Genomic DNA, 8,823 nt, shown 5'->3' with positions numbered 1-8,823 from the left:
GACTTGAGGGGGCCTCCCAGTGGTGGGTCGATTTCATAGCCACCCAAGTTCCCCCATCATTCCAGTGGACGATTAGCCCCATCCATCCAATGGATGTGTTCTGGGATCGTGCCAGATTTATTTTTCAGTCAAAAATTCAAGGGACAGATCAGCCTTCCCAAAGGTCAACAGCTTTGGAGGCTGTATCTTTGGGGCCTGGGTGCCCCTCGCACATGTCTGTGGAAACCAGTCCCCCAAAAAGGGAGGCCTTCTCAAGTGTCCCCTGAAACATTCAGTTCCAGATTCAGGATCTACCCCAAAGAGGGACACTCTCCCCCCAGGCTTGCGATGAAGGGATTTGGGACCATCTGTATACCTCAAGGAGCCTCATGCTTGTCCCAAAGTAGGAAGACCCCAGGGCAGCCCTGGGCTCACACGGTGGAGGCCTCAGACCAAGCAACAAAGCAAGTGAAAAAAGAACTTGGGCAACAACAGTGGCTGGAAAGGACCCCCCCCCCCCGCCCCGGCCCCGCAGGGGTGGGGCAGGGGCCCAGGCTGTCTCCTAGAAGGCCGTGCAGGTGTCAAGGAAGGTAGAGAACTGTCCAGACCAATTGTGAACTTTATTGTCCGTGGAAGGATTCTGAAATCATGGACGATGAGCCCCCCTTGGCTGTATCTGGACCCAGTGTGATCTCTGTGCCTCCTGGCATTTCGTTGTGATGGTTCTGTTCAGCCAAGAATCTTGGCTGAGCTGAGCGGGTGACGGGTGTGAAATCTTTGGCAGCCTAGTGTTGGCTTAGGCAAACTCTCCAACTGTAAAGAGAAGAGGAGGCTGTTCTGTGGGCCCAGAGGACAAGGGGCCCCTTCTGTTGCCTGGAGTCATGCTGGAGCCCCTGTCACAGGCCCAGAGTGGCCTTCTTTAAAAGGACATCTCACCCCTTTGGAGAAGAGCACCAGGTGTGGTTAGGTGATCTCCTGCGCCTGTGTGACAGACAACCAAGACCTGGTCACCCCACCCCCACCCCAAAGTTCCCAGCCAAGAGGGGGAGGGCTGAACCCCAGTACCCTAGGCTTTGGGAGCACAGGGGATGCACCTAAAACCCAAAGGGGGAGCAAGGGGAAGTTCAAGGGGTGATACCCGAGCTGACTCCCGGGTAGAGCGGTTTCTAGGTCACGAAAGCAGCAGGGGCCTTTGGATGGTTCCACAATATTTGGTGACCTCAGGGTGACTTCCCTCTGCTTGCAGAGAAATGCAGCCTCACCCCCTGAATCTCCGGCTGCCACCAAAGAGCGGGTCTCTTCAACTTAGGAGTGACAGACACGCAGCGCCCTCTCGAGGCAAGTGGCCATTAGCAGGTGCGTTTTAAGTGTTTCTTGCGGATCTCTTGTACTTCATTTCTTCTCGTGGTCTGAGCAGGATGGGGTTGTGGATACAGCACGCAGTAGAGGCAGAAACAATGTATCTTTAGCGGGCTGCTGGCTTCAAAGGGCTTCTGATGTGTCCCCACCCACTGTGATGTTGAAAGGCTGGATGGCCGACACCTCAAAGTGTCCGCTTCAGGGAAGGTCCCGCCTATCCGCCGTTTGTTGAATTTTTTAAAAACACCAACATTAAAGAATTCTATTAAATGCCTTTTTGGTTCTCTATTGAGATTACATTTTTGGTTCTGTTCCAAATAGGATATACTTCGAATACTTTCTAGTTTCCTGCCAAAGCATGCAGTCTGTGTCACATAAACCCACGGCAATTCATGTGGGTTCGTGGCTGCTGGCTTTTAGAAGTTTATCTCCTTAAGTGTGTTCTTTTTTATCCTTTGTTGCTTCATTTATTTTGAGGGAGAGAGAAAGAGAGAGAGAGCGTGCGCGCACACTCAGACAAGTGTCGGAGGGGCAGAGACAGAGGGAGAGAGAGAATCCCAAGCAGGCTCTGTGCTGTCAGCACAGAGCCCGACGTGGGGCTCGATCTCACGAACCCTGAGATCACGACCTGAGCCGAAATTGAAGAGTTGGGTGCTTAACCGACTGAGCCACTCACACTCCCCAAGTGTGTGTGTGTGTGTGTGTGTGTGTGTGTGTGTGTGTGTGTGTGTGTTTTGTTGTTGTTGTTGTTTTTATAATTGCGGTGCTTATAAGTACACTGTTTATTGTTGTGTCACCGTGTCTAGCATGAAGTAGGTGCTTAGGAAATGTTCTTGAATTAGGAACTTCTTAATCACCACGTACAAGTACACAGTGAAGCCCTGTTAGGTACATTCACCTTGCTGTGTGGCCATCACCACCCTCCACTTCCAGGATTTTTTTTTCTTCCTGCGAAACTGCATCTCTGTCCCCATTAGACGGCGCCCCACTCCGCCTCCCAGCAGCCCGTGGCAACCGCGATTCGATTTTGTCCCTGTGCTTTGGACTATGTTAGGTGCTTCCTAGAAGTGGAATCGCACGGCCTTGGTCTCTCGGTGACTCCCTTCTTTCACTTAGCCTCATGGCCTCCAGGTTCAAGTGTGGGAGGTGGTAGAATTGCCTTCCTTTGTAAGGACAGCGGATCACCCTTTTCTCATCCGCTCATCTGTCCGTGGACATCTGGGTTGTTTCTACCTTCCGGCTACTGTGAATGAAGCTGCTGCAAATAACGGACGTACCGACAGCTGTAGGAGTCCCCACTTGCAATTCTTTGGGGTGTATACCCCAGGAGTATCATCATGTGGTGATGCTATGTTTCATTTTCTGAGGAACCACCGTCATGTTTTCCCTAGTGGCTGTGTCACTTTGACATTTCTCCCAACTGTGCACGAGGGTTCCGGTGTCTCTCGGCATCCTCGCTAACACTTATTTTCTGTTGTTTTTTTTTTTTTAATAGTAGCCATCCAAATGGGTGTCCGGTGATAGGTCATTCTGCTTTTGACTCACATTTCCCTGAAGACGAGTAACATTGTGTATCTTCTCACATGCTTGTTGGCCGTCTGGGTGTCTTCTTTGGAGAAATGTCTGTTCAGGTCCCTTGACCATTTTTTAATGTTTTGTAATTTACTTTTAGTGATCTCTACACCCAGGTGGGGCTCAAACTCACAACCCCAAGATCAAGAGTGGCATGCCCTACTGACTGAGCCAAACAGGTGCCCCTCCTTTGATCCTTTTTAATTTTTTTAAAATGTTTTTATTTATTTATCTTAGAGACAGAGCATGAGCAGGGGAGGCGCAGAGAGAGAGGGAGACACAGAATCCAAAACAGGCTCCGAGCTGTCAGCACAGAGCCCGATGTGGGGCTCCAGCCCACGAGCCCTGAAATCATGACCTGAAGGCGGACGCTTAACTCACTGAGCCACCCAGGCGCCCTGGACCATTTTTAAATCAAGTTGTTCTGTTGTTGGTGAGTTTGCAGGAATTCTTGATATATTCGGGATAGTCACCCCTTATCAGGTAAAATTTGCAAACATTTCCTCCCATTCCATAGGTTGCCTTTATATTCTGCTGACGGTGTCCTTTTGTGCACAAAAGTTTTTAATTTTAATGAAGCCTGATTTGCCTGCTGTCTTTAATTGCATGTGCCTTTGGTGTCCTATTCAAGAAATCTGACGAATCCAATGTTGAGAAGCTTTCCCCCTGTGTTTTGCGGGTTTTCTGGTTTCAGTTTTTATGTTTAGGCTTTTGATCCATTTTGAGCTAATGTCTGTATATGGTATAAGGTAAGGGTCCACCTTCATTCTTTGGGATTTAGACAGCCCTTTCTGCCATTTCCCCTCCCACAATTTGATGTAAAGTCGGTACTTTGTCTGCTGAATGGTCTGGACCCTCTTGTAAAAAGGCCTTTGACCACCTATACAAGGGTTTACTTCTGGGCTCTTTATTCAATTACATTGCACTGTATATCTATCTTTGTGTTAACATCATACTGGGTTGGTTTTTTTTGTTTTGTTTTGTTTTTGTTTGGTTTGTTTTTGAGAGAAAGAGAATGAGCAGGGGAGGGGCAGAGAGAAAGGGGGACAGAAGCAGGCTCCTGGCTGACAGCAGCAAACCCGATGTGGGGCTTGAACTCACAAACCATGAGACCATGACCTGAGCTGAAGTGGACGCTCAACCGATTAATACCACGCTGTTGTGATTACTGTAGATTGTTTTCAAACCTGGAAGTGCAAGACCTCTAACTTGGCTCTTTGTCAAGATTGCTTTGGCTATTTGGGGGCCCTTGAGATTCCGTATGAACTTTAGGATGGACTTCTTTTCTGTAAAAAAAGGCATTGCGATTTTGATGGGGTTCCTTTAAATCTGTAGATCACTGAGTAGTATCTTAATGTTATTATACTTAATGTTATTAATTTAATATGTTATTATACTTAATGTTATTAAGTATTCCAACCCACTAACATGGGGTATTTGGCCATTTATTTGTATCTTCTTCAATTTCTTTCAGTGATGTTTTACAGTTTTCAGTGTACAGGTCTTTCAACTCCTTGGTTGAGTTTATTCCTGAGTATTTGATTTGTTTTCATACTATTGTAAATGGAATTATTTTTTAAATTTCCTTTTCTTAATATCCTTTTGTTTAGTGTGTAGAAACATAACTGATTGTTTTGTATCGATTTTGTATTCTGCCACTTGGCCAAGTTTATTAGTTCTAATAGGGACTGTGTGTGTGTGTGCCATCTACAGGGTTTTCTACAGGTACATAGGATATATGTATAGATAGGTGTGTGTATATAATATATATGGTCATTTTGTCTGAGGACAGAGATGGTTTCTTCCTTTCCAATTTGGATGTCTTTGGTTTCTTTTTCTTGCCTAATTGCTCTGGCTAGCACTTCTATTACTGTATTAAATAGAAGAGGCCAATATAGACATCGCTGTCTTATCCTTGCTTTCAGAAGAGAAGTTTTTAGTCTTTCACCATTGAATATGTTATCTATGGGGGCACTTGGGTGGCTCAGTTGGTGGGCTTCCAATTTCGGCTCAGGTTGTGATCTTGCAGTTTGTGGGTTTGAGCCCCACATTGGGACCTCTGATGTCGGTGCAGAGGCTGCTTTGGATCCTCTGTCTCCCTGTCTCTCCCCTGCTCACAGTCTCCCTCTCTCTCAAATAGAAACATTAAAAAAAAAAATATGTAATCTATGGGCTTTTCATGTATACCCTTTAATAGTTGAAGTAGTTTCCTTTTAGTCTGTTTGCTGTTTTTGTCGTGAAAGGATATTAAATTTTTGTTCATATGTTTTTTCTGCATCAGCTGAGATGTTCATGTGGTTTCTGTCCTTCATTCTGTTACTGTGGTGTATTGAATAATTTTTCTATGTTGAACCTTTCTTGTATTTCAGGAATAAATCCCACTTGGTTGGGTGTATAGTCCTTTCGATACACTCTTGAATTCTGTTTGGTAGTATTTTTATTTATTTATTTATTTTGGAGGATTTTGCATTTATATTCATCAGGGATATTGGTCTGTCACTTGTTTTTTTTTTAATTTTTTAAATATTTATTTATTTTGAGAGAGAGGGAGACTCCAAATCTGAACTGCAGGCTCTGAGCTGTCATCAAGTAGCCCAACATGGAGCTCAAATTCACAAACCGTGAGATCATGACCTGAGCAGAAGTTGGACACTTAACCCAGTTGAGCCACCCAGACACCCCTGTAGTTTGTTTCTTGAAGTGTCTTTATCTGGTTTTGGTGTAGAAGTAATGCTGACCTCATAGAATGGATGTGGAGATGTTCCCCCTTCAATTTTTGGAGAGCTTGAGGAGGACTGTTTTTAATTCTTGAATGTTTGGTAGAATTCACCAGTGAAGCCATCTGGTCCTGGGCCTTTTTTTCCTTCTTTGTGAGGAGGTTTTTGATTACTATTTCAATATTCTTGCTAGTTATAGGTCTGTTCAGACTTTTTTTTTTAATTTGTTTTAATGCTTTTTTATTTTTGAGACAGAGACAGAGCATGATCAGGGGAGGGGCAGAGAGAGAGAGGGAGACACAGAATCAGAAGCAGACTCCAGGCTCTGAGCTGTCAGCACGGAGCCAGATGCTGGGCTCAAACTCACAAACCATGAGATCATGACCTGAGCTAAAGTTGGATGCTTAACCAACTGAGCCACTCAGGCTCCCGGTCTGTTCAGATTTCTATTCCTTCATGATTCAATCTTGGCAAACCATATACTTCGAGGAATTTATTCATCTTTGTTGTCCAGTTTGTCATACAATTGTTCATATTCCTAAAATCCCTTTGATTTTTGTAAAAATTGGTTGCAATGTTCTGTATTTCATTTCTGATTTTAGTTCAGTACTTTTTTTTTTTTTTTTTTTAGCCAATCTGGCTAAAGTGTTGTCAGTTTTGTTGATCTTTAAAAAACGTTTTGTTACATTAATTTTCTCTGTATTCTCTGTTTGGTTTATCTCTGTTCTAACATTTGCGATTTCCTACTGTTAGTTTTGGGTTCAGTTTATTTTATTTATTTATTTTTACTTGCTTAAGGTATAAAGTTAGTTGTTGATTTAGCATCTTTTTTCATTTAAGCATTTACAGGAAAAGAGTAAGTTAGTTGTTGATTTAGCATCTTTTTTCATTTAAGCATTTACAGGAAAAGAATGTACATTTTCTTTTTGGCACTGCTTTCTCTAAATCTGATGGTTTTGGTGTATTTTACTTTTCACTTGTCTCAAGAGATTTGCTAATTTGCGGCACCTGGGTGGCTCAGTCATTTAAGCATCTGACTTTGGCTCGTGTTATGATCTCGCCATTCGTGGGTTTAAGCCTCACATCAAGCTCTGCACAGGCTCTCTCTCCCTTTCTCTCTGCCTGTGTCCTGCTCTCTCTCAAAATAAACAAACTTAAAAAATAAAAATATATTTGCTAATTTGCCTTGCGGTTTCTTGGACCCATTGTTTCACAGTGTGTTGTTGAATTTTGCACAATTTTTGATTTTTCCTATTTTCCACCTATTTTTAGTTGTGTTTCTCAGGAATTTGTTTTCACTGTGATTGGTAAAAGATATGTTGTGTGGTTTCAGTTTTCAAAACTGTATTAAGACTGCACGTATTTTGTGGCTTAATGGTCTATTCTGGAGAATCTTCTCTGTGTTCCATGTGTGTTCTAATGTTCTATGTGTGAGTTGAAAGTGGGTGGATGGGGGAGGGTTGAAGGACTCCTCAGAGTTGCTGTTTTCTCCCTTCACTTCTGTCCATGTTTGCTTCAGATTTTTAGAAGCTCTGATGTCTGGTGCATATATACTTGGAATTGTTAGATTCTCTTGGTGAATTATGCGTCGATATAAGGATTAATGGCCTCTCCTATCCCTTGCAACAGCTTTTTTTTTTTTTCCCCCTTAAATTCTACTTGTCTGATACCCGCATAGCCATCCCTGCTCTATTTTGGTCATTATTTATATAGACTATCTTTTTCTATTCTTTGGCTTTCAACCTATGGGTGTCTTTAAATGTAGAGTGACTGTCTGGCAGATGGCATGAAGTCAATTACTGGATTTTTCAGCTCCACAATTTGGTTCCTTATTACAATCTGTCTTTGTCGACATTCTCCTTTTGCTTAGATGTTGTTTTCGTAATTCCGTTTAGTCGTCTGCTCCTCTTTTCCTCAGCTGACAGCAGGTCCAGGACTGTTGTTTTCAAGTCTGAGGCCAGTTTTTCTTGAGAGTTGGTTCCTGGCGGTTGACGGTATTCCTGTGAATGGGCCCTGCCTCCCCGTTTCTTTGTGTGTCTCTTGTCATCTTTTGTTGAAACTGGGCCTTTGAAAAGGCGTCCACCTCTCCCAGTCTTGGCAGACTGTCCCTGGGCCGGGGAAGACCTTCACGAACCAGCCGGATAGAAAGGCTCAGGGTTCTCTCAAACATTTTTAGGGGGGGCTTTATCTTCTCTGGGCCTGTGGGTATCTTAAGTTCCCATCCCCAATATACACAGCTGCCTTTAAAGGTCTAAATTTCCCCAGCAGCCTCCCCCCTGCTTCTTCTCAGGGGTCTAGATACATTGAATTCCTCTGCCTGTAATCTGGCCCCTGGCCACCCGCCGGTCTGTGGACTCTCACATACGCAGCCGTGACTGCTCTCAGCAACCTCCAACCCCACACCCAGACTCTGCCATTACGGTCATCAGCACTCTGAGCCGGAAGAGACCGAGGCCTGTGCCTCTGGCAGCCCCCAGGCAAGTCAGAACGTTGTCAGCAAGTTCCACACTTTCTCTTGCATCCTGAGGGATGAATTGGTTGGCTTTACTTGAAACCTTACTGTGACAGGCAAGCAAAAACACCATGCATGGGGTTCCCTACGGTTCTGAGTTGAGCTTTTTCTTGCTCAGGCACTCCTGTGGTTGCTGCTGCTTCTAGAGTTCCCACAAAGCTACTTGGGGCCATTTTATTATACTTCTGGTGTTCTCCTGGGGGACTGAAGGTCTTGACTCCCTGGCCTGCCGTCTTGCCAGTGTGCCGTCTGTTTTCCTCCACGTTCTTTTTTAATTTTATTTTTTATTTTTAAAAATTTACATCCAAATTAGCGTATAGTGAAACAATGATTTCAGGAGTAGTTTCCTTGGTGCCCCTTACCCATTTGGCCCAGCCCCCCTCCCACAACTCCTCCAGTAACCCTCTGTTTGTTCTCCATATTTAAGAGTCTCGTGTTTTGTCCCCGTCCCTGTTTTTATATTATTGTTTCCCTTCCCTTATGTTCATCTGTTTTGTCCCTTAAAGTCCTCATATGAGTGAAGTCATATGGTATTTGTCTTTCTCTAATTTCCCTTAGCATAATACCCTCCAGTTCCATCCACGTAGTTGCAAATGGCAAGATTTTACACTTTTTTTCGTTTTTGTTTTTGTTTTTTTTTTTTTGGGACAGAGAGAGACAGAGCATGAATGGGGGAGGGGCAGA

At 44.1% G+C, this 8,823-nt stretch overlaps 1 protein-coding gene across 1 annotated transcript in view; it reads right to left on the bottom strand.

The window, feature by feature from the left end:
• Positions 1-580: 580 nt before the first annotated feature.
• The window catches only part of LOC147573123 (protein APOLTP-like), a 129,766-nt gene continuing 121,523 nt past the window's right edge, over positions 581-8,823 (bottom strand). Inside the window, exon 66 of the mRNA XM_086691834.1 lies at positions 581-792. Coding sequence (XP_086547960.1) covers positions 776-792 — 17 coding nt within the window. The 3' untranslated portion in view covers positions 581-775. The remainder of the gene's footprint in view (positions 793-8,823) is intronic.

The sequence above is a fragment of the Puma concolor genome, chromosome E3, assembly GCF_028749965.1.
Source record: "Puma concolor isolate L17-30 chromosome E3, mPumCon1.1.hap2, whole genome shotgun sequence".
Lineage (NCBI taxonomy): Eukaryota > Metazoa > Chordata > Mammalia > Carnivora > Felidae > Puma > Puma concolor.
The sequence above is the reverse complement of the archived record's forward strand: the minus strand, read 5'-3'. Positions and strand labels throughout refer to the sequence as shown.